This window comes from Phalacrocorax carbo, chromosome 7 (genome assembly GCF_963921805.1).
Source record: "Phalacrocorax carbo chromosome 7, bPhaCar2.1, whole genome shotgun sequence".
Lineage (NCBI taxonomy): Eukaryota > Metazoa > Chordata > Aves > Suliformes > Phalacrocoracidae > Phalacrocorax > Phalacrocorax carbo.
The window spans coordinates 27,400,764-27,428,741 of NC_087519.1; the positions used below are offsets into that span (position 1 = coordinate 27,400,764).

Consider the following 27,978-nt stretch of genomic DNA (forward strand, 5'->3'; position numbering starts at 1 on the left):
TGCGCAGGCGCCCTTGCCCTTGTTGCCGATGAGATGGCGGCGCTGCGGGTGTCGCGGCGGGCGGCGGGGGCGGTGCTGGTGCTGCGGCGGGCCGCCTCGGGGGGCCGCCCGCCCTCCGTGCCCCAGCGCATCGAGGAGAAGCGTCGCGCCGCGCTGCTCGGCGGCGGCCGGGGCCGCATCGACGCCCAGCACAAGCGGGTGAGCCGCGGGCGGCGGGGAGAGGAGCTCCGTCCCCGCTGACCCTCTTCTCCCCGCCGCCGGCGGGCTCCGTAACGGGGCTTTTCCGCTTCGCGACAGGCGGGGAGGGGAGGGGAGGGGTGGTCACCGCCGCCCCCCGGCCCGGGACCCGCCGCCTCCGGGGTGGGCAGGGAGCGATGCTGCGGGGCTCCGTCGGCCTCCCGCCCTCAGCGGGAGCGCTGGAGACTCGGGGCCTTGCGTTTCAGCCGCGGAAGCCCTTTTGCGGGGGAGCCCTGAAGTGGCATTAAAGACTGCGCTACCTGTTACTCCAGGCAGTGAAAATAATAGTTCATTTACCTCAGCTTTGTCACGTTGGCTATAGTGCATATGCGTGAAGCTAGCATAGGCAAAAGCTGCAATTTCTACCCTAATATGCGATGGTAAGTTTGAGGTCGCTCAAGACTTCGCTGGGCTTGGAGGTATATCGTCCAGCATGGCTTTATCTTTTACGCTGCTGTTGCAAATCTAAGCTGATCCTCTAAGAGGTGAGAGCTAGAAGAGTGGAAATAAAGCAAACTGATGGAAAGGATGACCACAACTGGATTTTTAGTCTCTTGCATCTGTTTTTCAGAATTTAGGCTATGCTGAGGGCAGTGACAACATAGTTTTCCTCTTTCTGTTTATTGTTTCTTGCTAGGATGTGTTTTTAGTTTAGTGCAAGGACCTAGTGGTACCACAATGGCTTGTAGGCATCAAGGAGGTAGTAATAGCCATTCACATGAAGACTCTGTGAGTGACCAGTTCACCCATCAGCATTTTCCCTCCCACAGTTACACAACGTCTGAAAAGGGTTACAGGCTCACTGAGCTCCATTTAGGACACTGGCATACCAATACGCAAGCATTTCTGTGTCTCTAGGGCCCCCAAACATCTTATGTTTTATATAAGATCTATGGCTTACATTAGTCTCTCCTGCATTTGTTGATTTTTATGAACTTTTTCACCTACTGGTCAGAAGTTTTGTAGAGAAGCTGAACTGTGCTTTAACATCATGTTGAGGTAGGGTCACACCATTCCCTAAAGAAGAAAGCCGAGGTGCCCTGACCTTCATAGACAGATGCTTACCTGGGTTGGAAATTACAAATTTGTTTGAAAGGTTAAGGTAAAAAGAACTTCTTTGCAATTGTTTATTACTGCGTGGCATCATTAGTGCTGGGCAAGGGACGTGTGTATCTGGTCAATTGATGACATTCCTGGCCCCATGTCTACTTTTGCCTGTACCAGTGTCCAACAGAAAAATGAACAAAAGGATTTTGTCAGAAAATCCCCACAGGCTGTCGCATTTCCTTTTTCCCTCTCATTTGCTGCAGCCAAATATCGAGCGTGGTGAATTGAGCCGTGAACTGTTGGTAAGGACTGGTTTAGCTGTGGAAGGGTTCCATGTGTAAGAATAGAACAAAGGCCTTAATAGCAGCATTAAAATGTGTAGGAAAAGGTAGCTGTGATGCTATTATATCTTGTTGAAAAGGCTTGGAGAATTTTTTCCTTTATCTTGTGACAGAGCTGCTCCAAGAGGCGGCCTTCTTTTCAAAGTCTGGGTTGCGTTACATTTGTTTTTAAGGAGGATAATCACTACATAGGCTATTTCCAGTGTTGGGGGCATGCCTTTGCTTAATGGGACAGATATAGCAGATCAACTGAGGCTATGTTTGATTAAACTGCATCTGCTGATGGTCAGTAAACAGCACCAGAACCACCTGATGGCTGTATTAATCCTTGCTCTGTTTCAGGGAAAGCTGACAGCAAGAGAACGAATTCTTCTGCTGTTGGACCCTGACAGTTTTGATGAATATGACATGTTTGTGGAACACAGATGTTCTGACTTTGGGATGGACTCTGATAAGAATAAGGTATTTTTATTTCCTATAACTCTTGTTTCTTTGTCCTCAGCTGTTTAGCCAGCCAGCTGGTTGAAAATAGGCTCTTCTGTTCACATGTCATTTATTTGGTTGGTTTTCTTTCTTTTTTTTTTTTTTTAAATTTCCTTTTATTAGTCTCAGTTTCCATCTCAGTTTCCATTTAACAGCTTACATGGTTTACTTTTCCATTGTCTAAAGTTGATACCTTTTTTGTAAGGTCACGTGTTTGGTTCAAATACCTCCCCAGATATTGTCTTAGATCTGTATTTTAAATAATAGAGGAGGCTGCAGAGCTTTGTTGTTACAACTTTGTCAGTCCAGTTAGATATGAAGAACAAATATGGGTAGATGCTTCTGCCTCCCTACAGGTAACATTAGAGTTATCAGATGAAATAACTCAGATCCGTATTTATGCCTGCCAAACTATAGGGTCATAAAATCCTTTAGGGCCTTAAAATCTGGTATGTTTGGAAATTCAAGCATTCATACTGGTCTGTTAGCAAGTTGTAGTCTGCTTGCTTACGCAGTTTACAGATACATGGCCACGTATCCTAAACAAATATGGTACATGACAAAATCTATGTCTCCCCAAAGTCTCTCACCGTAACACTGATGCCTGATAAATTACTACACAGGAAAAGCATTTTGTTGTGATTTAATACAGAAAGGACCAACAAACATGCTGGGGTGTGTAGGCGGCTAATGCAGCTGTGACTGTTCAACATGAATTGTCCTGTAGCAAAAGGCCTTATTTGCTGTGGAGTATTCTGGTTTGGGCTGTGGTGAGAAGCTGCTCTGTATGTGCTGTTGCCCCATGCTGCATACAATGACTACAGCCTCTGTTTACGTGGTTATTAAACCAGTTCATCAGTTTTCAGTCTGTCAGGTAGTAGGGCTGCATCCTATGGATGAGGGAGGGATCAGCAGGCTTCCACCATGAGAAGCTGGGGCATTGAGAACTGGCAAAGGTGAAGGAGTTGTTTTTGTTCTGGTAGCCGGGACTGAGGGGATTTGATGCTGGGAAGGATGCCGTGTTAGACCTTCCCCCCTATCAGTGAGTGTAGGAGCAAATATCTTTTCTTCTCTAAGTAATTTTTTACTCTGTTCCCCAGCAAACTCAAATAACTGCTGTGTTGCCTCTCGTCACGCTACCCAGTGCTGCATCCCACAGTGCTGATAACAAATTGCTGTTTCTTAAGATACGGGGAGCAGCAAAGTCCTCAGAGTGACAAGAGGGTTAACTTTTTCCTTGTCCTTCAGAATTCACCTTTCAGTGAGCTGCAGATATTGTTTACAGAGCATGGTTTCTCAGCAGATGACCTAACTGTGGACAGTGAGCTGGAATATTAGTTTAGCATAGACTGGAACTTTCTGAAGGTAGGGTAAGACTTGTACTCACATCCAGGCCACTCTGCAGGCTGCTTAGGCTTTTAGGAGTCATCTGTGTGAGGCAGTAGCTGAAACTACAGGTGTGTTTCCTGCTGTTCTGTGTGCCAGGAACCATGAGTTGGCAGCAGTGCTGTCTGTGCAGCCTGAGAGAAGTTGCCGGACCAGTATGACCTTCCTGAGAACAGATCACCTTGAGCATAAATGGCCCTTAGAGCGGGCCCTGCATGATATACTCTTCCCCGCCCCCCGCTTTCCAATACCAAACAGCAAAAAGCATTTAAATGCCTGGAATTCCTTTATGGCAGCCCAGTAAAGTTTCTTTTCTACTGTTGTCTTGAAAGACTTGTATACATTTCTGATACTAAAAAGTGAGACAATGTAGATAAGGAGATCTTAAGATTCACAGGCTCCATCTCCTCTTCCAGCTCGTTCTTCTTCCCTTATTTACAGGGTGAAAAAATGGGACAGGTCAAGTTGAAGTATTTGAGGTGACTATAATTGTACTTTTTGACCTTTCAGGGTTGTTTTTTTCCCCTGTATCAACACCTCAAGAAAGGTTTGTGTGCTGTGTCCCATTCTTTCAAAAACATAATGTGTCCTAATAAAAGTTACATCTCTAAGGTCAGGATTTGCCTTAACTCCAGATGTGCTGAAATTTGAAGGGAAACTGCAAAATTCACTGATCTGTACGCTAATACACAACTAAAATGTGATCTGACCTCTAGTTTTCCTTTCCAGGGCTGGGTGAAATCTTTGTGGAGCCTGAACTGCAAACATGAAAGGCCAGTCCTCTCAGAGAATCAGTCTTTGCTTTGACGTAGTGCTCAGTATAAGTTTGTAGGTTTTTTAGTGGATGTCGATGCTGCTTTGATTTTTTTTTTTTTAAATTTGTTTTTCAATGCAGTATCCTGGAGACAGTGTGGTGACTGGCCGTGGACGGATTAATGGGAGGCTGGCTTATGTTTTCAGTCAGGTATGGTTTTGCTTGTTGTTTCTTTACATAGCATGAACTTATACTTTGGAATAAATTCACAATATTTCAGTGTGGCCATGTATTAATGTACCTGTTTACCTTCTACCAATAAGCATAAGATAGTCATAACATCCTGTGGGAGGAAGCAGGGCACCCTCAGACAAGATGCTGCAAAAAAGCATTTTGAAAAACTTTATTGGGTGATAGATGCGGTTGTGACAAGGGAGAGAGGAAAAGAGTAAAGAATGCAGAGCCAGTGGGAAGGTTTTGAAGAAACAAACTTTTATTACTTCAGTGTAATATCATTGGATATTGATATGCTGAGAGGCTGGAGGAGTCCCCACAAACATGTTTTTGATAACCAAGAAGAGAATTAATGGACAAGTCACAGAGCTGTGTGGTTAAAGCAATTGCAAGCTTTGACTCTGTCCCTGCAGTTGGATGGGTGTGGGTGAGCTCCTGCAGGCGCGTGGGGGCCTGCAAGTGTCAGTGGAGGGCTTTGCGAGTTCTGAGAACCATCTTCTGGGTTTCAGGCTGCAGAATGGGGGCTGTTTGCTGGAGATACCAACTGGGATTGTAATGAGTGGAATTAATGATAGAGGGCAGTTGAGCAACTTGAATTGTTTTTCAGGTTCGAACTCTCTGATTAGTTGAAGGGATTGTGATAGATAGCATATAAATAGATAGAATAGACTTTTTGTGTTAAAATATACCTTTTACATTAAAATAAAAATATTTTAGAGGAAAGGCCATAGGTAGAGATTTATCTTGGTTAGTCTTAGCACAGTGAAAGAAAGACTTTCTTTCAGATCACTGGTAACTGCTACTCCGTTCTGGGCCACAAAGTAGCCTTTGACCAATTTGCTGTCATGGCCAAAATGATTGTTGCTGTGTGACCTTGGCTCAAGTCGTACACCCAGCCTTTTTTCTTAGATACATAGTTCTTCCGAGGAAGGGCTTGAGCATAAGATAGGAGATGAACACAGACCTTAATTTTAGAAGAACACAAGTTTTTGTATTAAAATAGTTTAAATGTACCCCTTCATGATATACCTATTTTTTAAAAAATAAATACATCTATATTTATATTTAAAATCCTTTCTCCCCTCCAAATCAAGCTGCCACCTGAGGTGTTCCTTCCTTTTTGGTCAACCGCTTGTCGTAGTCATGGTGTTCTCTGTCCACACAGTTTTTAGAACTTATTTAAGACTCAGTGGGAATGCATCAGTGAAGCTCACCAGAAGTTGGCTCTGGGCTCTGTTGGTGCCAGTAGGTGTCAATAACCCCCTTCTCTTCTGGATCAGTCCCAGGGCCTTGTGTTGCTTGTTTGAGATCTTACTGCTCAGGCCCAGGGGCACCACCAAGTCAGTTTTGGCTGACATAGTCCCTACAGCACCCATAAAAGAGTAATCGACTCTTGGAGCATAACTCATGAATATAGAGTAATGGCATATTTTCAGTTTTTTGTTTCTGCCTGTTTGCAGGCATATCTTAGTGCTGCCCCTTGCAGTGGGACCCTCCCCTCACAGGTGAAATCCCTCCAGACTACTCCAGTATTGATAATGTCCATGAATGAAGAACATACCTTTGTAGAAAGAGAGAATGTTTCTGTGAAAGGGGAAAAAAAAAAAGGCAAATGAGACCTAGCAAGCTTGTGATTTTAACATAGAATCCACTGGCAAATACCTTTTTACTTGTAAAGAAGGTTTATATTGAACAGGATTGATGTGCAGGCTGCACTAAGGGAGTCAGGTTGTTTTGGAGCAGCATACCAAATAGAGTATTGTAGGATTATACTATTTACTTGCAACATTTTACAACATTTTACTGAAATGATTCTTTCCCTAATCTGAAAATTTGTTTTCCCTCCAGGATTTTACTGTATTTGGAGGTAGCTTATCTGGAGCTCATGCCCAGAAGATCTGCAAGGTAATACTTCACAGGAGAAAATAAACCAAAAAATTGTCAAAATTGCCAGCGTCCTTTTTTTTTTTTTTTCAATCTGTTCTGTTAATGATTTTGGTGAAGGTGATTTGTGACTGACTTCAGTGGACTCTGGTGTGTGTTGTGGCATCCTGAAAATGCCTGCTGCCTTATGTCATTTAAGATGTGAAAGCACAGGTAAGCAGAGCAAGCTTTTTGAGTATGAGAGCGCTTTTCCAAGTAATACACACTTCATTTAAATGAAGTTGCCTTTTCTACTGTGCTACAAAAGATGAGAGACTTGCAAAGTACAAATAGAAATTAACTAGCCGTTGCCTGCTGGAGAAATGTGAGATGACTTGGGAGAAACTCTTTCCTATAAACAGTGCTATGTGGAAGTGTGTAATATTTATAAAAAGCAAACGTAACAAGTGAACCATCTGAAGATAAAGAGTTTTAGACTTGGAGGTCACCTTGATACTCGGAGCTTGTGTTATCAGGCGCTTGTGGCTATTTATTCTCATTTGTCTGCTCATCTCACTGGAAAAGCTGGCATTTGAATCCCAGGGGTGGGGAAGACAAGAAATTTTTCATGCGTGAATGTTCAGTGGTGTGGGCTGGTGAAACGAGGCTTTTGGTGCACAAGGCCTTTTCTTCTGATAGAAATAACTACTTTTTGGCATAGGCTCCTCAGCAGTGAGAAGGTATAAAACTAGACAACACGAAGACTTTGGGCTGGATAATATCAAGATTTGGTAAAGCCAAGCAGTTATTGGGAAAGACTTGAGACTACCCTTTCACATTGGAGCTTTGCAGGGTCTCTTTGTGTTCAGGAGGGATGTAATGGTACTGGAATATTGGGATGCTTTCTGCTTTTTTTTTTTTAATCTTATTTCTGCAGAAGCAGGGAGAGTGTTGGTACCAGAACTAGAAAAAAAATATGAGTCCTTCCTAATTGGTACTGTTCTTCATTGGCATCAGTGTCAGTGGTAGGCTTCAAAGTTTGAAGGCTCTGTATGCATCAGGTGTTTTGGGGCTCAGAGTCTTTGGAGGCTGCAGCCTGGGCAGTGGAGAGCTCAAAAGACTCACCGGGTAGTGTGGTATCTGTCTCATGTCCCTTAGTTCTTCCTGTTGGGCTCAATTCTGGGAAGCAGAAATCTGTTTGATGAGAGACGATCTTGGCTGCTGCTAACCTTACCAGTGGCTTAAGAGATGTAAAATCTCATGGAACGTGTAAGTGAAGTTGCTCTTCCTTAGATGGTCTTCCCTGGAGATCTCTGCTTTCATGGTAATCATTTCCCATTTGGGATTTTTTCCTGGAGTTGCAGAGAGGTAGTGATATTTGGCATCTTGCAGGAAGGCTCCAAGCTAGGTAGGTCTGGGCTACGGATTGCCTGCTACTTTGGCAGAAGAGTGTTGTGGTGTTTCAGAGCACACTAAATGCCTGTGATGATTTCCCTGAAGCAGTAGAGATTCTGTGTGGCTTTTCTGCTAGTAATATGTGCCTGTTTGTGGTGGGGAACACTTCAAAGCCTATGTGTGCATCTATGACATCATGTTTCAAGGCAAGTGTTGAGTCCATGAGATGAAGGAAAGTATTTTTGAGAATGAATCCTGAAATGTTCCCTACAAATACTGGTATGGCAAAAAAATGTCTAGTCTCAAATACACGAACACATTTTTGGTAGTCTGAATGTGCATATTGATGTGTGTTTTAGGAAGAACTTCAGTGTCTGGAAAAGTCTTGAAATAATTATTCCATAGATAAGGCCCTGGAAAATAGCAAAATGTGTCAGTGTAATTGTTTCACTAACCTGCCCTGGTAGGATGACAGGCCTTCTAAGAAGAAGCAGTAAATGTCAACTCAACTAATCTTTAATAAGGCATTTGGTAATGCCTTGTGTAACATTCACATAAGGAAATGAGACCACTTGTGGCTCACAGAGGCTCTGCAATCCGCAGAGATGCTTTTGAAATTTGGGATTACATATAAATTTTAAAGTCATTCTGTGTGTCTAGCACAGCGATATTTCAACTTCTAAATGGATGTACAGGCACAAAGCATGAAGAACCCCTGTTCTACATTGAATGACAGCAAGTAAGAGCAAAGCCACTTCAGAACTCTACAGAGGGAGTTATCACTGATTCACATTCAGGGTGGAGTTTTGGTACTGCTGGGATGCTATTGATTTGAATGGGACCGAGTATGCTTACTGTGTTTCAAGGCAATATAAAATTCAAAGTTGATGCTGCAAGCACTTTGAAAGGCAGGAATGAAGTTTTAAAAATCTTAATAAGTTAAAGATTTGTCTGAAGTAAGATATAATTCTGTAGCAATGATCGAAATGGCTAATACCAGGCAGGGAAAAGTAACTTTGAAATTCAGAATGGGGATTGACTGACAATGTGTAGTTTTACAGAAAATTATTTTGGAGCTAAAGCAGATCTTAATGTAAAATGCCACTGTTGTAGTGTTATGAAAATGGCAAATATTTTACTGGGTTGTAATAAGCAGGAATATTTTATGTAAGGAATGTAAGGAATTCAGTCCTCCTACTGCTGGAGTATTGTGTATGATCTTGAGGCAAGTAGCCAAAATGATCAGTGGGCTAGAAAGAGGAAGCAGAAAGAACAGTGTGACTGAACTGATGGTGCTGAGTCTAGAAACATGAAGGGAAACATGAAGACTGAAAGATTTGAGGTACTTGAATGTTTATGAAGGCAGAGGCAAAGAAGTAGTTAATTGCTCTCCCTGTCCACTATATATCAAGAAAGAAGTAAAGTTTCTAAATTTCCGGAGGAAAGATTTCGTCTAGCCTTCTCAAGGAACTTCGAAGGATAATTGAGCATTAGAATATACTGCTTAGGGAGATTACACAGTTACCACTGCAATAAACTTTTAAGGTCAGATTAGACATATATGAGGGAGTGTTCAAGGCGCAGTTGAGACCTCTTCTGAACAGAGATAGATCAGACCTCTCTGGTCCAAACTCCTGTGATTGGGTCCCTTAGCACAGGGTTAGGATAATGCGGTGTGAGTATGGGGATGCGCAGCTAGTAAAGGCAGATTAATATTAAAAGTCATGAGAGGGCTTAAATGTGTATCTTAGCCTCCAGTCTGAATGAGTCCAAACATGATACCCCAATAGCAGTTGGTGACTGTCATAGTTAATACAAGTGAAGGAGAAGCTGAGCACTATGTAGGTAGTTCAAATTCTGGCATGTATGGAATTTTTTTTTCTAGGGGATGTACATTTTGGGGGTCGATTGCTTTGGGATTTTAGCTTAACTAGGTCAATAATGAGGAGTTTGTATTCATCACCAGGTCATGGATCAAGCTGCCATGGTTGGAGCACCCGTGATTGGGCTGAATGACTCTGGAGGAGCCCGTATCCAGGAGGGAGTGGAGTCCTTGGCTGGCTATGCAGATATATTTTTGGTAAGTAGGCTGCTGGATGACCAGGAAGCTTGGCACCCACAAAGATGGACAAAGTCTGTCTTTACTTAAGTTGGTGTTTGTAAGTAAATCTTAGGTTATCATCATCCTATTTCAGCCAGTGTTACCTGGTGGATAGAGCAGCATATATGAGGGCTTGTGAGACCTGGACTTGGTTCTTTTCTTGGCTTTGAGCAAATTACTGAACCGCTTAGTTCCATTTAGCCATCTGTTAAACGAGGGTAACAATGAGCCTTGTAAAACCCTGTGAGCTCTGTAGGAGTTGCGCTATATAGTCAGCTTTGTCATAAGACTGAAAGAATAGGCAATTTACTTAAACAGTTTTTGGGGTTTCTTTCAATTAACTTTCTGATTCACACTAATGTATAGATTGCCTGTGTTGGGATATAATTTCTCTTGAGTGTTTATCTGTCTGAGACATGTGGGGCATGCTGTAGTTCAGAGTGTGTTTTGTTGGGTGACTGATGGTTGTGACCCACCACCAGCTGTCCCCATGACTCCTTTGAAATACAGACATGTTAAGAATTTCACAGAGCAGATTTGTTTTCAGTAGGGCTGATAAAGGGTGAACGATTTCCACTGCAGAAAAAGGGACTTGAAGTAAATCAAACACTCTGCACCTGGAAAAAACTTGAGAAACTCAGATCAGAAGCATCAAGATGCCTGTTCTGTCAAGATGTTAGGTCAGTGGGGGGGAAAAAAAGTTTGAGGGGAAAAAATAAAGAAAAGAAGATGCAAATCAGAGGTTTCTGTTAAAGAAGAGTGTGCAGTACAATGGAACCTGTTAACCTTACCATTTGGGGACATCCAGTACTGACTGTACTGGTGGAAATTGTATATTTCTAAAATATTTTTGTGGCTAATGCATGAATTTTTCCTCTAGGGTAGTTTTTTTTCACTGAAACGACATTATTTTATATGCCTACCAATCACACAGTTTTAAAGTAAGTGCACGAAACATAAACATGACTGTGCTTTCAGCAGGAATGCGAGCCGGTGGGATGACAAGTTAGATGCTAACAGTCTTCTGGATTAGCGCAATCTAGGATGATGCGGTTCAGCAGCTACAGAAGTCAATTGTAATCCAGTTGAGCAGTAAGCATTGTAAACATTTTTTCAGACAACGTGCCATCCATATTGGTGGACAGCAATAATTCACCATTGTGTACAACTCAAGCTGGTGCAGGAATCTGATTTTAAAAGAATCTCTGCCACAGCTGGTTGGTAAAGCTTGCTTCTGCATCTGAGCTGTAGCCTACCTGTATGTTCAAATTTCAGGTACGTACAATTCTCAGCATTCCAGGCTCAGTGAAGTTTTTGCCCCTGCGGCATCTGTTGAGGTTGCACATCCCGTCTTCCTTTGTAGTCATTGCATGGTGTATGAAATCAAATATATGGGAACAGAAAGAAGCAAAACAGTAACAACAAAATTATTTTGGTTCTATTTGCATCAAGACATTCTGTCCAGACATTTGTCTCCCAGTAAATAAAGCAAGCTGTCCTCTTCTGTTTGTGATTGTGAATTCTTGCAGAACCTCTGCACAGACTTAAAAGATGCACTTTTTAGGTAAAACTACATGTCTGTCTGTTCTATTGCAGAGAAATGTTCTGTGTTCTGGGGTGGTTCCACAGATCTCCCTCATTATGGGTCCTTGTGCTGGTGGAGCTGTGTATTCGCCTGCTTTAACTGATTTCACATTCATGGTGAAGGTAAGCGTGGAGTATATCCTGACCTGCTGCTGGTCACATTGATCAGACACAAACTGACCTCATGTGAAGGGTATTTATTGAGATGGTCTCCTGCTCTTAAGCTTTTTTTTCATGAAAAGTCAAGAAAAACTTTCCCAAATAACTTGTGGATAATTGCATTTTCTGTGGATTTTAAAGAAATTTGTCCCTATGTTCTGTTGCTTTCTGATTTGGGGGGAGCCTCTAGAAGCTGTGGCTTTCAGCTTGGATCTAGCATTTACTATGTGGGTTTGTGGTTTTTTTATTCTCCCCCAGGATACATCCTATCTGTTCATCACTGGCCCGGATGTAGTTAAGTCTGTTACCAATGAAGATGTCACCCAAGAGCAGCTTGGTGGTGCGAAGACACACACTGCTGTATCCGGTGAGAGCTGGGTAGTTTACTTAACATGCTAACCAATCTTCAAAGTAAATGACCTAGTTGTTCTAGCTAAACAGCTGATTTTTTACATACAAAAATACAGATATTTGTACTCATGGGTGTCACTTGAGTCTAAGTGATAAAACTCTACTTAAGCACAGGATCTTAGGGCTCTCTTGCCAGTCCTTTTTAGTAATGGAAATGGAAACAGGAAAAGTGGGAGTGTGGGACAGTTCTGGGATTTGGAAGAGAAAGTGGCAAATCCACAAAACATTCTAGAGTGGGGAACATTGTCAGAGGACAGTGCTTAGCAAAGCAGGCTTTGGGTGTTATTGGTTCTTCTGTTTGTTGTCCAGAAATTTGCATGGGTTGAAAGATTCTTAACAGTCTCTTGTTTGCTCACTGACATGATTTATTGAATGTCTTAACTATAAACTGAGTGGCAATGTGAGATTAAGCACTTTTTTCTTTTCCCCTCTGGGAAAACTTTGTGACTCATGAATCTCCTTGAAGCTCAAAATGACTGTGGTATCTCAAATTCTGTCTGAACTGAACTGGTGATGAACCAAAACCACACAGACACTGCTCAGATCCAGCATTTATAAAAGAACTTGCAGTCCAAAGCTTGAGTTCAGCACAGTAACCTGGGTTGAATTCCAGAAGGCTGTGATCCAGCTAGGTCTGTGACAGCTGATAAACCAGTTTACATTATTATAAATATGAGATCAACAATCCAGACCTGTTAAGGAGGAAGTCTGATACAGTCACACATTTTCTAAATATTTTTAGCTGGTAAAATTTGGTGGCTTAAAACTCAGGATTGTTAATAGCTGGGGTTTAAAAATTCTTGCTATTACTTTGTATCTTTATTGGTACTTGCTTGAAAATGAAACCTTGCAAAGTAATTTCAATAACTGCTTAACTGGCTCTTTCCAGGAGTCGCGCACAGAGCCTTTGATAATGATATAGATGCTTTACTGAATCTCCGAGAGTTCTTTAATTACCTACCTCTTAGCAACCGTGATCCAGCTCCAGTCTGTGAATGCCATGATCCCAGGTAAGAGGAGACTGGCTGAGGTCTGTGGTCTCTGTCAGCCTAATTTCATGGCTCCTCTGGCTCAAGGAGTGTAGAGAGATGACTGGTTTGTGTCTGGGATCTTGGCTGATGATTCTGCATTGCAACATGTGAATATGGGAGGTGTTTCAACATGCATATGTACATATGTATGTGCCCACTGATAGATTTTTTTCTTAATTTATTTTCTGAAAGCAATGTTATGGAGGCTGTAATATGGGTAAAGTAATCTCTGTACAGATGTCACAGTCCCTTGAAACAAGCAAGCGAGGCAGAAGATAGCACAGTGAACAAAAGTGGGGAGAACTTGCCCTGCTTTGTCAGTTACATGTCTGTCGTGTAGGTTCTGTTCGTTAAGGTTAGGGCTGGGGAAGCAGCAAGGAGGCAAAGAAGGCAGAAAGTTTTAGGTATTAGGCACTTGTCTGTCAGGCTCATTGTGTAGTTGGCAACAAAACTAGGAAGCACTTGGGTCATTTCAAGAGGGGACAAATGGTGACTGGATTTTTATGAGAGAATTTTTCCAGGAGATAGAGGGACAGCCAGAGAGCCAGCATGGAACTGTTGGAGTAGACAGCCTTGTTAGTAGTGTCACAGGCAGAGAATGTTGATGGAATAAAAGCATTTTGACCTGAGATCCAGTTGCACCCCCAGTTCAGCCCTATCTGTAGGGAGCCCATAAGAGGTTGTTGCCTTCTCCGGTGTGGGAGCTGCTCCTGAATTTGTTACTTTCAGTTCTAAAGATGTGTGTGATCTATGTCTTGTGGTTCTTACACGCATGAAGATTTTAACGTGTGAGTTAGGAAGGTTATCTTCTCTTCAGGCTTCACTGTTCTTTGCAATGTCTTTGGCAGAGTTTGTTTGGGTAGGTTTTTTTGGATCAATTCTACAAATCACTGCTCTGGTACCTGAAATACATTGTTCACTATCAGAGAAATAAATTTCCCAATTACTTTTAGAGAATGGTCAGACAGGCTGATTAGTTACTGGCCTTAATTTTTTCTAAGATGTTGGTCTGTAGGAGTTTATTAAACTGGAAGACTGTTCTGGTCTGATAGTGACAAACCGAAGCACATCTCTTACGTTATTTGGAGGATTATCTCTGAGGTCATCATGTTCTTTCTAAGCATTCAACAAGTTGTAATGGGATAATTACCCTCTGTAGACTTGAATTTGATATTTTAATTTCATTATAGAAGCAAGTCTGGTTTTTTTTAATCAATGTATCTCATAATAGGCAGTTGTTTTCTTGTGAGAAGCTGTCAGTTACATTGTAGCTACAAGCATACGAGCAATTCTTTATTTTCTTAAGGGAAGCAATCTTTTATGTAGCACTAGATACATTATTAGAGGATCACAGTATAATAAATGCTCAATTTGTGCTAAGAATTTTAGTAGTCTTTGTACATGGGAAGACAGATCTATTTGTTGAATTTGCCTTTTTTTGTAGCAGCATCTCCAGTATTTTTGCCATTTGTGGTCTTAATGCTTACATTGGTAATATTTCATCTGGACGTACCGACATCTTAACAGACTCCTTTTGCTTTGAATTGATGTGTTTGATCCTTACCACTGCTCCAGTCAAAGCCCATTCCTCTAGAGTAATTAATTTCTTATTGCATCATTTTCACACTGCAAAAAATTGCCATGAATAATGCAAATTAAATGTAACATTTTTGCCTTCATTGTTAAGTCCAGAAGCTGGTGGGTTGTTTGATTTCAGGGTTTTTTGGCTTCCCCCCCAAGAAGGGTAGGTTCTTTATGGTGTTGAAAAATGTCAGTCTTGGTTGCTGAAACTTCTGTCAGTTGGAATTTTTTATGTCAGTGGCCTGGGTTCTAAAGAATTAGAAGGTTCCTTATAGTACCAAGTTGACTGACTAGTGGTGAATATGTCCTCTACCTTTGAAGGGTGTCCAGTTCATGGCATTTCGTATATTGTGTGGTGTGATTTTACCTTTATGTGTCTTTGACTATAAGCAAATTTTGTTTCTTCTAAAGCTTGAAGTATGCATACAAATTTCTGGAGGAGGTTATTATCAATTCTTGGTAACCGTGTACAGTTTCCCTTTTGTACTGAACGCAAACCAATATCAATCTGGGTGAGTGTTGCAGGCTTCAGATGACTGCTTTGATGGTGAGCAGTGGTTCCTTTCTGATAAGTGGGATCTGTAAGAGACACAGTTCTCAACCTCTTAAGTTCAGTGACTCTACTAGCGAGCTCCTGTGGCCTCTTCCTGTGATGATTTGAAGGAGATTTTGAAACTTGTGATATCCTGGGTAATGTCTTCATTTTGATGGTGGGTATTCATTTTAATGCCATTGTAGTTTCCTTCAGTACTCTACAGCACTGTGAATTTATGGGAGCAATAATTTTGTTTTTCTACTTTCCTGATTCTTTGGGATACCACAGGTAGTGGACAGAACTTAGAGCATGTTCATATCTACTCTATGGACAGAAAAAGTTTTAGAGTCTTTTGTAGTTTGGGATTTAATATGTTAAAATTTATTGCTTTCATCAGATTACGGTCTCATATCATTTTATGGAAATATTTGCATGCAATACTCTTAATCATGGGAAAAATATGTGAAGTGTTGCTGTCAGTTTTATTCTATTGATAAATATATCTCTTATTCTCTCAGCAAGGATTTGTGCCTCTAGTCTTGCTGTGTGAGGGAGCACAGGCAGCCCTGGGGCTTGCATTATTCATCTTTGCCTGATTTTGGCAAACTGCAGATCACTTCCTTCAGTTTCAGATTGGGTGTCTAGAGCCTTGTGTTGTCTTGTTTTAAATGTACAAAATCACAGCATTGTTAAAATGGTAATTCAATAGGAACTCCACAGGAACACCATTTTTATAACAAATGTAGATCAGTATTTTTATGGAATGGCACAAAAGTCTTCTCAGAGGTGACCTAGAAAAATTGACACACACACACACAAACCCCCGTTGGGACCGTGAATGAATCCAAAGACCCGGTGAATGCTGACATTTGTAGGTCCTTAATGAAGCTAAGATGATCAAAGATGGAGGTCACTGATAGTGTCAGCTGCTAACAGGGAGGCAGCACTTTTGTTAAATGTAAAGCTCCACGTGAAGCCCATCGCCGTTGAGTTAAGCAGAGTAACAGTAAAGATTCCTTAAACGTAGCCATTCAACTGAAGAAGCTGAGAGCGGATGTGTTCCCCACCCATGAATCTCTGCTTGTTTTGGTGGCAGGGGGAATAAGTATGGCAAGGTTTCCTATGGTTAAGTGTATTCAAAATCACAGGCGCGCAGCGTGGGCAGGGAAAGGATCAGAATTGCAAATGAGCTGCTCCGAAACTTTGTGCGCACAGCTGATCCAGGTATGCTACAGGAAGCCTTGCTCTGCCATCGGGAGAAACCGTTCTGCCTGTCCAGCTTTAAGGACGGGAGCCGCTGGTGAAGGAGGCTCTTCTGCCTCTGCTGCTCACGCTCCTGCTACCAAAGCCTTTTCCCCGTTGCTAACTTGTGTCCAACACGCCTCCAGTGCCCCCTGCAGACTGCCATTTGTAGCAGTTGCTGCCTCTCCAGTTCCCCGCTGATACTCAGCATATGTAGTATTCGGCTCTTCTAGTCAAAGAGGAGAAATAGTATCTCTGGGAGGTGGTTTCATAAACATAGGTGCCTACAGAAGAGATGTCTCCTTCAGGAAGAGATTGGTCAGGCTTTTGTCCTCCTGGTACGTGAGGCCTCAGTGGCATGAGGCACAACTGGCCTGTTCCTTTGCCCCATATTTGAGAAGCAGTTGCCAGGAAGTCTCAGAGAGGTGGAATTGTTTGCCTGAGTTTTTTTGTCTTGGTAAATATTGTTGCTCACCCTTACTTTCTGCAGTGACCGTCTGGTTCCTGAGCTGGATACCATTGTCCCCATTGAATCTACTAAAGCCTATGATATGCTGGATATCATACACTCCGTAAGTCTTCTAGTGTGAGCATTGTCGAGACTAATATGGACATATTATAGTCTGTGTATAAATAATTGAAAGAACCAAATAGAATGGTGCTCAAGATATTTTTTTTTAGTTACTAGAAGTTTAATTACAGTACAAGTTACTATTTTTACCTGTGTTGTAGCCAGGAATGAAGGGACAACAAAAACTGCAGAAAAAAATGATTTTTAGCAGATGAAAGGAATACTAAGGTTTGTTTTCAGGATACATCTTCCTAACGCCGCATCCCTAACTTACAGATGAAAGAGCTGTGATTCAGTTTTCTCTCTGGGCTTAAAAGAACCCTCAGCTTTGAGTTCTCTCACTTGCCCCTGTCCCTGCGCCTTGTTACGACTGTCTTGAATTCCAGCACTTTTTTTATAAAAGGTGATAAACTACATAGAGTGCATTCAAAGATTCACCCTTCTCTGTTTAGTCTAAGAGGCAGTTACATACACGGACAGTACAAAATGTATTTTTCTTAATTACAAGTCAAGCACTCAGAGGCTTGGAAGATCCAATACTGAACTTACATTAAGTGAGGCAGATCCCTTGGGAGGGTGGCAGGGAAGGAAACATCTTGCTATTGTTTAAGAAACCTGAAAGCCAGTATTGCCATTTATAAAACAGTGGAAGTTTTATTAAAGCAGCATAGGCAATGCTGATAATTCACTTGCCTAACTTTGAGTACTTCACGTCTCCAGTTTTAACAATGTGATAAATGCTTGGGCAGAGCACGTGCTTGTAAAAGAAGCTTTATCACATGAAACTGTTCCAGCCCCCTGTAGAGCACCCTGAGGGACCAAATTGTGAATGTTAACATTTCCAGTTGCTGCTTCTACCACTCAGCTGTTGAGTCGCAGATGACCCAGGGTTCTGAGGTGCGTGATGAAGCACAGAGTAGCTCCATTTCACAAGCAGCATATGCAAGGTGGTGGGAGGAGTTCAGCTGTATTTGCAGGACCTTTACAGATTTCTCCCTTTTGCTATTTTATTTGCCCATCTCTCACCACACGTGCGTTCAGCTAACAGGTTTCAGTTTGCTGCTGGCTGCATTTAGACTCATTTTAGTGGAGAAAGCATGCTCAAGACGTTTTGAATCTTTGGATGCTTTCATTCTGAATGTCAGTACAAACTGTTCCAAGGTAAAAGGTTTTAAAAAAAAAAAAAAGTGAATTAGGAGGGAAAAAAAAAAGTCCCTCCCACAGACTTTGAAAAGTATCAAGGAAGGAAATAACCCTACTTTAACAATACTTATATTTTTCACAACTTTTCATTTCCCTCAGTCCCAAAAACGACTGGCAAACTGCAGCCTGTATAGGCAAAGTTGTCATAAACAGTCGAAAACAAGGAATTCTAGAAGACGCTAGCCAGCCATGTATAGGTGTCGCTACTGCTCCACGTATAATTATGATAGCTTTTGAACATGTGAATTTTGACACTGTGTTACACACCAGTGGATGTTACTTTGCCGAGCACACACTGGAACTTCAACCCCAGAGAGGTGCAGCTGCCAGGGCATCACGGTTGCAGGTGGGAGACACACACAGTGGACCGTGCCATGTCTGTTAACAAAGGGCTCTGAGCTCACAAAAACATAGAGTATATATTAAACATGTCACGGAGAGTGTCTGAGCTCCATAAAGTACCATTTGCTCTTTATCACTGGAAATTGTTCTTTGAGAGTGTAGTTTGCCAATAATTAAGTCGTGAGGAAGACGTTCTTAACATCTGATTTGAAGTTTTAATTTGTTGCAAGCTAGGAAAAAAGGCTCAGTACAGAGGAAAAGTCATAAAGACGTTCTCTGGTGGAATGCTTAAGTGGCAGTTTTGCTAATAAGTGCAGCACTAGCTACTTCCTGGTGTGAAGGCTGCAAAGACGACTAAAAGGTTTGTTTTTTTGTTTGTTTTTTTTTTTTTGCAAATTCTGAAATGTTTTAAAACTTCTGATACTAACATAACTGATTTTGTCTTCACCCGCGTATATAAATATATATACACGTCCTGATGAGGGCTCTGCCAAACTCTCACCCTTGCAGATTGCTGATGAAAGGGAATTCTTTGAGATCATGCCTTCCTATGCCAGAAACATCATTGTTGGATTTGCCAGGATGAACGGACGAACTGTTGGGATACTGGGCAACCAACCCAAAGTAGCATCAGGTTAGAGTTGGCTATACCAGTCTGATGGAAACATTAACAGTGTTTGTGCCTCCCCTCTGCTTGGTTTTTCTTTTTCCACTGTGTTTTCTACCACTTTCTTTGTCTTGAATCTCATTGTAATGCAGCTGTGATGTGTTAAAACTGAAAAGCAGTTAGTTTCTTTAGTGGTGGTGCTCACAGGGAACTGATGGATTGCTGTATCCAGCACAAGAGGAGCGGTAGGCGCACATAAGTGGGGGGGCAGCAGACCTGTTTGGCAGCAGCCTGCAATTAACTGGGTTAAGCCAGGTGTAGGGTGAGGTAACTTTTTTCCCCTTTTTCTATAGCTAGAAAAAAAGCAAAGCTTTCAGACACACACGTGTGGGGTTCGACCTCAAATAATGTAGACATGAAGCACAACATGGAGCTGTAGCTAAGATCATCCTTCTGTTTTTAACTGTCAAAGGATTTTCCTTTCTCTCCTAACTAGGTAATTTCTGAAGTGACTTTCACTAATCAGGACTTTCTGTTTCACTCCATGTTTTTGAGGTTTGTGCTTTTTTTGTTCGGGAAAATCAGGTGACCCAGTATGATTTTTTTTTTTTCTTTTGATAGTCTTTACAAGATACAGCTATCAAGATACTAGATAGTCACCAGGTTTTAAAATTACTTTAGTCTTCATTTGATATTCTCAATTTTAACAAACATTTTCAGTGTTTCAGATAGATGCTCTTATACAAAATGCATTTAGGTTTAATGTAATAACACATAATATAATTCTAAATGGCACAGAAAGAGAACATAAATACTTTGCAGCATGTTCACCAAAAATGCTGATCTTTCTGAAAATATTATTGGACTATTTTTTAAAAAATGTAAACTTAAATTTTTTATTTCAAGTGGAGAACTTGCTAGCCTTTTAGTATGACTGATCAGAAAAAAAAATATCAGTAAAGAGATTACAAGAAAATAATTTAAACTGCTACTTTTTGGGGTAGAAAGCATCTATGCACAATGATCAGAAAAATTAAATGAGTGCCCACTGAATGCAGCTTGTACTCTAATCTTACTTTTAAATGAGCTGGAATGGTTAACACTTTACTCTCTTTAACTTTTAGGGTGCTTAGACATAAATTCTTCTGTGAAAGGAGCCCGCTTTGTTCGTTTCTGTGATGCTTTCAACATACCTCTGATTACTTTTGTGGATGTTCCAGGATTTTTGCCAGGTGTGTCTTGCCATTAGATTCCAGCTAGTTGCGGGGTGGGGGTGGTGCGGGTGGGGGTAGGCGAGGTGGTGGTGGTGGTGGTAAAAACCACTTTTAAAAACCCTATGAGAAGACCTTTACTGTAGTAGACTTAAATAAGCCAGGTTTTAAAATGCCGCTTTTTGGGATGGAAACTCTGTAACCTAAGTACAGTACTCACGACAAAAGGATATTGAAAGATGCAAAAAAGTGCAGGAAAAAATAAATAATTGCCTAACTATGCCACTAATAAATATTGCTCTCAGTGTGTTCTGAGATCACAAAGGCTTGCTGGGCTTCACTGAGACGGGGGCCAGTCCATGCAGTAAGTTAATGCTGAAGTGTTTAGCAGTGTGATAGGCGTGCTGGGATGACCAGTTTGCCAGGACAAGCACAGGTGTGTCATGGTGTGGAAAGCAATGTCCTGCTGCCTTGAGTCCCAGCAGAGTTGCAAAGCTGTTGCTTGTGGCCTAAGGGAAAAAAAAAAACTGCATTCTGTGGAGATGCTGCCCTTCTCATAAATGGTATGGAAGTTATGCTGTTCATTTTATTACAGTGAGACTCCATGACCCTCTAAGTTCTCAGCTGTTTTATGCCTGTAAGCTGGGTAGTGTGGTACCAGAAGGCCCTGCAAAGACTGTGGCTTCCCGAGAGGCAGTGGGAAGCAGTCCAACGCTCTGTCTGTAGCCCTCCAGACAGGATTACGTGAGAGCACAGCACTGGCTCTCGTGCGGACAGGGGTGCATGTGTGTCAGAGCGGTGCTAGGAGTGGCAGTTGAGGGCACCGTGAAGATGCATTCCAACAAAAGTCTGCTCAGCACTGGAGTCATCGCACTGACACAGGCCCATGCTGCTATCCAAGCTTTGCTGCAGCAAGAGAAACTATCTCATCCACCAGCTTCATCTGCTCCACTTAATGCCCAAATGTGTAAAAGGATGTAGGGAAAAAACAAGTATGTCCTTTGGTTGCCATGGATTCAGTCATATACGTACCCCTCCCTGTATCTTGGAAAGCTTAAGTTCTTTCATGCTCCAAGACATTTTTTCAGATAAAAATGCCCATGATTTAGAAGCTTTGGGTAAATCAGTAAGGAAATGTCTGAGATGAGACAGCATAGGCTATATGAGCAGTTAATGTTAAAATGACCTATTAGAAAACTGATGGGGGGGAGTAGAACTGTTATACTGATAAACAAGCTAAGTCAGTCTTTCACATGATTGAATATAGGGTCAAAACTCTCTTATAAACCACAGTTTACCTCAAGGCCTTTACGGATATCAAAGCATCAAAATGTCACTAGTCAGCATTCCAGTTCTTATTTTAATACAATGTATTTTGCATGTTTTAACAATGCAGCGATACAGAAGGCATTAAATAGAAAGCTCCTCTTCCGCCTTGCCCTCTATCCTTTCTCTCCTGCTGCAGCCACACCCTTCTCGGCTGACATGGACCAAGCAGCAGCTTAGTTCACTGCAGCTGCTGAGAATTCAAGAAAAAAGCTATTTCCATATAGCCAATGAAAAGTGGTAACTTAATATTGCATAATAGACTGTTGGTTTAAAAGTAGATAAATGGAATACAAATAAAAGCAGAGAAAGGTAGAGAGGAGATCTGAGGCTTGATAGTGATCCTAAAGTTGTATTTTAAGGAGTTTGGCAAGATGAGTCTATTAGCATTAGAAATTTCAGATGAAGTAATAAATTCTGAAGGTGTTCCTCACCTCCTTTCCCTGTTCAGTAGAGAAGAAAGAATCTGTCACACCGAGGTGTACAAACCATGTCACAGTGTTGGCAAGGCAGAGTTTAAATAGTCCCCAATGTAACAGGTGTGCACAGAGATTACATTTAAGGCATTTTTTTTTTATATCCTGCAGCTGGATAATACCATGTACTTAGAACAAGAATGGGACTGAATCTATGGCCAGAAAAGAGTTTATGTTAATTGGCCATGGATGACAGTGTAAATAGTTCAGATAACAGTTAAATTGAGCTTACACTTGAAGCATTTTGAGTGGCTGCTCTCTTCTAAGTGTGCATTAGAAACTAAGGCTGTGACTAGATTATAGGGTCTGTGAGTGCTTCCCAGCTTCCGGGTCGAGGTTGGGCATCCCAGCTGTGTTCAGGCTGCTTCTTGGGGTAAGATCACATTGCTTTTCTGCTGCTGGGAAGGTTCTGCAGGCTTGACAAATCCCACCGGCTGGAGGGAAATACAAGAACCAAAAGTGAAATTGTGTTGAAAACAGATGTTTGTAAGTGTAGGCATAAATTACTTGACACTGTAATTACAGTTGAGAGGAGGCATTGAAGTCAAGCCACCAGACAGACTGCCAAATACGTAAGTTATTAACAAAAAAAAACATAGAAGAATTTTTACTTAGAGTACTTTGAGGTCTTCTGAATGGATTAAAAAAAGTTTTTAAGAGGTTATCTCACGTGCTGGAAGCAAAAGACAGTAGGTACATAAACTGCTATAAAGTAATTGTAGAGTTATATCCACTGGTCTGAAATTCAGAAAGCCTAGAAATAAAGTACATGGGATTCCTGTTTCCAAGTGCAAGTCAGCCAAGCTTGTGTTTAGGACAGAACTGTGTTGCACATCCTATAAAATGGATGACTTGCATTCCTATGTGTAGTATATGCCCATTCTCCAGGAGCACCTGCTGTGAGAATCCTTCTAGAGAAATTCATGCTCTCTTTTATGGTCCATCATCTTGGGCTTGCTTGAAGGAAGACTAGAACAGGCCTTTGGTGTGGTAGCCAAGCTGCCTTTCAGTACGGTCTAGAAAAAAGGGGTTTAGAAGAGTGGGTTTCTGGGGAAGTGAATCTGGGTTGTGGTTTTTCACTGCTAGTCACATTTGGACTCTTGAAATCAATATAACTGTATTTTGTTCCTAGGAAGACACTGTCTGGTGAGTGTTACGGTCTGTATATACAAATACATGCTGCATTTGGTGAGAGACTTTTTGTAGAGTTGCTCAGAATCTTATGGAGAACATTACCTTGATATTACCTTCTCCTGGACATTAATGTGGCTCTGGCTGGTGTTAGGTTTCCTGCTGGTAACAGCTTATGGCAGTTGCCAAACTGCATGTGGGGTTTTTGCAAATTCCCTAGAGTCAAAAAAATTGTTTGTCGCTTGTAGGTACAGCTCAGGAGTACGGTGGTATCATACGTCATGGAGCAAAACTGCTGTTTGCCTTTGCAGAAGCAACTGTGCCTAAAATTACTATCATCACCAGAAAAGTAAGTTGGCACAATTCCATGCTGTTCTTCTAGAGTTCCTGTTTTCACTAGTAGCCATTTTAGTTCTGTGAAGCTTTGTCCATCTGTCCCACTTCTGCTTTCTATCACTGTCAAATCTCTGTCCCATCTGGTAACACCTCTTCATGTCAGGTTGCAAGATGCCATTTCTTCTATTCTCAGACTATTACCTCAGTTCCTTCATTCCTTTTGTCTCCGCTCTCCTCTGAAATCACGTGTTTCTGCTCTTTGCTTTCTTCCTGGAAGGCCTTCAGTCAAGTATTTGTCCTCTGTCACCCAGCTTGTCTCACTGAGGACATGCCATCTGTCTGCACACAGCACATCCTTGCCATCTTCTCTATTCTTGCCACTTCAGCCTCCTTTTCCAAAACTAGTCAGTGCTGATTGATTGTATCTTTCTTCTGCCATGTCTGCAGATTTAGTGCTTGTGTGGTTTCTCTTCATCCATATATACTTTTGCTATAGTCTACTTAACTTTCTTTTTTTGTAAGGCACCTGACACCGCACTGCCATAAGCTCTGGGGACCTTCTGGGTCCTAAAAGGCTTAGCTTTTTTCTTGCTGGTCTGCCCTTCCTGCTTGTTTTCCTGATAGGCTTTTGACTTATCACAGCAAAAAGGAAAAAAGAATCCTACCTCTTTCTGTCCCTTTGCCTTCTCTGGTTCTTTTGAATATTACCAGTCCGCACTTCCCAAGCTTGCAGTCTTGCTGTAGCTTTCATTAATGCCTTGAAACAGGCTCTACTGCAGTTAGCGCTGCAGTTCTGTGGTTTCTGTTCATCACTGCTGTCTGGACCACTTCCAGTACCAGAGTGGAACACTGCAGAGTCTGAGTGCTGCATTCCCTGGTCAGAAAATTCCAGAAGTACACCGACTGGTTTGTGTGCATGTGCAGAGGCTGCGGGTTGAGGCCTGGTGTTCCAGGTATACGCAGACTCCTCATCTGCCATGAAGAATGGCCTTGGTTACCAGCAGCCCCCTTCCTTGCTCTTTTGAGGTTCTAGCTAAAGAGATGTCTAGGCTTAGAAGATTGTTGTAGCAAAATGGAGACACTCGTGCTCTCTTTCAGGTAAAATTTCGTCCCACTTGCTTGACTTTGGAACAGTAAAAGCTGCAACCAGAATGTAGGCTATTGCTGCTGCGAGGTCACTTCACACTAATTAATCCCTTGGGTTTTGTTCCAGGCCTACGGGGGTGCCTATGATGTGATGAGTTCAAAGCATTTAAGAGGAGATGCAAATTACGCCTGGCCTACCGCTGAGGTGGCAGTGATGGGTGCAAAGGTAAATTCAGGCTGACTCTCACGCTGGGGCGCAGCTGCCATCGCCACCTTTATTGTGGCGTTATAGAGGCGGCCTGGCAAGATGAAGACAACGGGTTTTTATCCTGAAGCAGCGTACCTGAATGTGCTTTTGTATGCTGTGGTGGGGGACGAGACTGGTAAAGCAGACAGCTTTCCTCTGTACAGGGTGAGCTACCGCCACTGACCTGTAGGCTTTACCTTTCTAGGGTGCTGTCCAGATCATTTTCAGAGGAAAAGAGGCAGATGCAGAGGCAGAGTATGTGGATAAGTTTGCAAACCCCTTTCCGGCAGCTGTGAGAGGTATGGTTATCTCACATGTTGTGTTCCCTCTTTTGAGTTTGCCATTGCATGTAGATGCATCTGTAGCTCCTGAGTAAACTTTTTGCTAATGACTATGTTATTTAGGCAAGACAGCTGTGTCTGAGTCAGAAAGGTGAGGCTTAACCACAGCTCGTGCAAGTGAAGGTAAAACACATCTAGACAGAAAACACTTCTTTAGATGGAGACTGGTGAGATGTGGAGGCTGCACTGAAAAGCGTATTTTCCATGGTGTAGATACTAGAAAGCATCTCAAAACTCAGCCCTTTCCTTAAAAGTATGGGTGCTTTGACAATCTATTTGACAGTCCTAGAGTCTAGCCCAGTTCAGTGATGTTCCCCAGGACTCTTTGGAGTAAATTTTTCCGCTGTTTTTACTTCTGAATCTTACTTCTGGCTTTGAAGCATTAACTGTGCTCTAGAAGGCAGTTCTGTAGACTCTGGGGTTGGCGCGCTCTGTTTCCAGTTATGCTGGCTTACTCTGTTGATCAGTTTTGTGCTTTGTTTCAATCCCATTAATAGTGTCACAGAGCTGGAGCGACTTAGCCAAGCTGGTTTCCACCACAACCAGTATATCCAGTATTGCGCCTTCCGGTTTAACAGTAGACTATCTATTACTGCTGTTTGAGCCAGAAAAAAACCAGACTCCTGCATGTGCAAAGTCACAGGGTGTCTCTTCCAATCAATACTTCAGACCTTTAAATCAGACTGATTGTAGTAGATAGAAGGAGATGGGATGGCTAAAACTCTGCAGTAACAGGTGCAGTACTCAGTGAGCAAAGCCCCCTCCTCAGAAGTTTTTGGCTTGCTAACTTTTGCAAAAATCAGAAAAGCAAATGTTTCTAACTTAAAAACTATTGACACAGGAATAGTTCCTTTTCAGGCTATTCTAAATTAAATTCTTACATTAATTTGTAACGTGTTGTCATGGTTTTAGCTGGGATAGTTAATTTTCTTCACTCTAGCTGGTATAGTGCTGTGCTTTGAACTTAGCATGGGAAAAAAAAAATGTTGAGCTAACACACAGATGTTTTGGGCTGTTGCTGGGTAGCGCTTGTGCTAGTCAAGGACATTTCCAGCTTCCCATGCTCTGCTGGGTGCACAGCTAAGAGAGCGGATTCAAACTGATCAAAGGGATATTCCATATCATGTAACGTCATGCCCAGTATGCTAGCTGGGAGGGGCTGGCCGGGGCAGGGAGGCAGCAATCGCAGCTCAGGGACGGGCAGCATTGGTTGGCAGGTGGTGAGCGGTTGTATCGTTTGTGTTTCTGTGGTTTTTTTTTTCTTTCCCTTCCTTTTCCATTTTATTATATTAACATTATTGTCATTATTATCATAATAATTGTTATGATTTTATTGGAATTATTAAACTGTGCTTATCTCAACCCACGAGTTCTTTTGCTCGGCCGATTCTCTTCCCCATCCCACAGAGTTGGAGGGGGAGTGAGCGAGCGGCTGCATGGTGTTTAGTTGCCAGCTGAGGCTGAACCACGACACGTGTGAACTGTTAAAACAATATTTGGAATTGATTTTGTAAATTTGCATTACAGCCTAGATACAGAAGGCCAAGAGGTGAACACTTCATGGTTAGGGTTTTTTGTTTTTGTTTTTTACAGGGTTTGTTGATGATATCATACAACCTTCGAGCACCCGTGTGCGCATCTGCCATGACCTAGATGTGCTGGCTAGTAAAACACAGTCCAGTCCCTGGAAGAAACATGCTAATATCCCACTGTGAGTGTGAGGAGGGGCTTGGCTGCGCTGGAAGACATGGCAGTATTTTGAACACACTCTCTTTAAGCAGAGGTCTCCTTTGCAATAGAAATATTTCTTTTCATTTTGATTTTGCTAATGACCATCAATAAATCATAAATTACATATGTAATTTAATTTGAGGTCTTATCAGTTTAACTCACCAAAAAGGGTTTATAGAGATAATAATCAGCATGACCTGCAGTGCCTGCTGCAGGTGAGTCGTTACTGATTGTTCAAGGTCAAAGGCTCCCTTGGCTCCTTCATTCTGTAGGCCCTGGAGGTGGCTCAGAGAGGCAGAGCTGCAGTGACCTCACTGCTGAGCGGTCAGACCCCAGCAGAGTTCAAGCCTAGCCCTGGGTCTGCCTCTGGAGGCTGACTCTACCTCCTGCAACACAGACTCACAGAGAAAAATCCTGAGCTTGGATTTCAGTGCACTGGAATGCAGGCTTTGCTGAGCTCAGACTAATCTGTTCTGTTCTTCTGCTATACCGCCCTGAACGTGCTGGCTGCAGCAACCTGGGTCTCAGGTTGGTACCACTGGCCTCCAGGCTATGGGCACAGCTGGGATACAGAAGATGGAGCCAGCCTGCTCTTGGCGGACATGAGACAATGTGCCACGTTGGAAAAAGGGCAATTCTGGTGGGACATAAAAATTCTTCTCCCTGAGTGTAGGGGTTTTTCTCCCTCAGCAGAGGGTTGAAACAGAGACCTCCAGCGGTCCCTTCCAGCCTAACTTTTTTCTACGATTATTTGCCAGGCTTGCAAGGAACCACTGCAGTAGATGTTATTGCTGATCAGGCCTGTGCCCTGTGCTCACTCTGCTCCTCAGAAGCTGCGTTTTAGCTACAACCCCAGAAGGTAGTGTGTAATGGCTACTGTCATGTTTAGCACTACTGGAAACAGCTGCCAAGTATGTGAACTCCTGTAATGACCTATCTGTTGTAAGTAACCTCGGTCATTAACAGCACTACAGTATAAGACAGAG

At 42.3% G+C, this 27,978-nt stretch overlaps 1 protein-coding gene across 1 annotated transcript; it reads left to right on the plus strand.

Annotated features, from left to right (window-relative positions):
• PCCB (propionyl-CoA carboxylase subunit beta) lies at positions 1–27,128 on the plus strand. The gene is made up of 15 exons (XM_064457182.1): positions 1–198; positions 1,968–2,087; positions 4,390–4,458; positions 6,331–6,387; positions 9,707–9,820; positions 11,438–11,548; positions 11,843–11,951; positions 12,885–13,005; positions 16,875–16,956; positions 19,011–19,134; positions 20,232–20,339; positions 23,500–23,600; positions 24,801–24,899; positions 25,126–25,219; positions 26,855–27,128. The coding sequence occupies exons 1-15, from the start codon at positions 34–36 to the stop codon at positions 26,974–26,976; spliced, it is 1,596 nt and encodes a 531-aa protein (XP_064313252.1). The 5' UTR covers positions 1–33; the 3' UTR covers positions 26,977–27,128.
• The last annotated feature ends 850 nt before the right edge of the window (positions 27,129–27,978 follow it).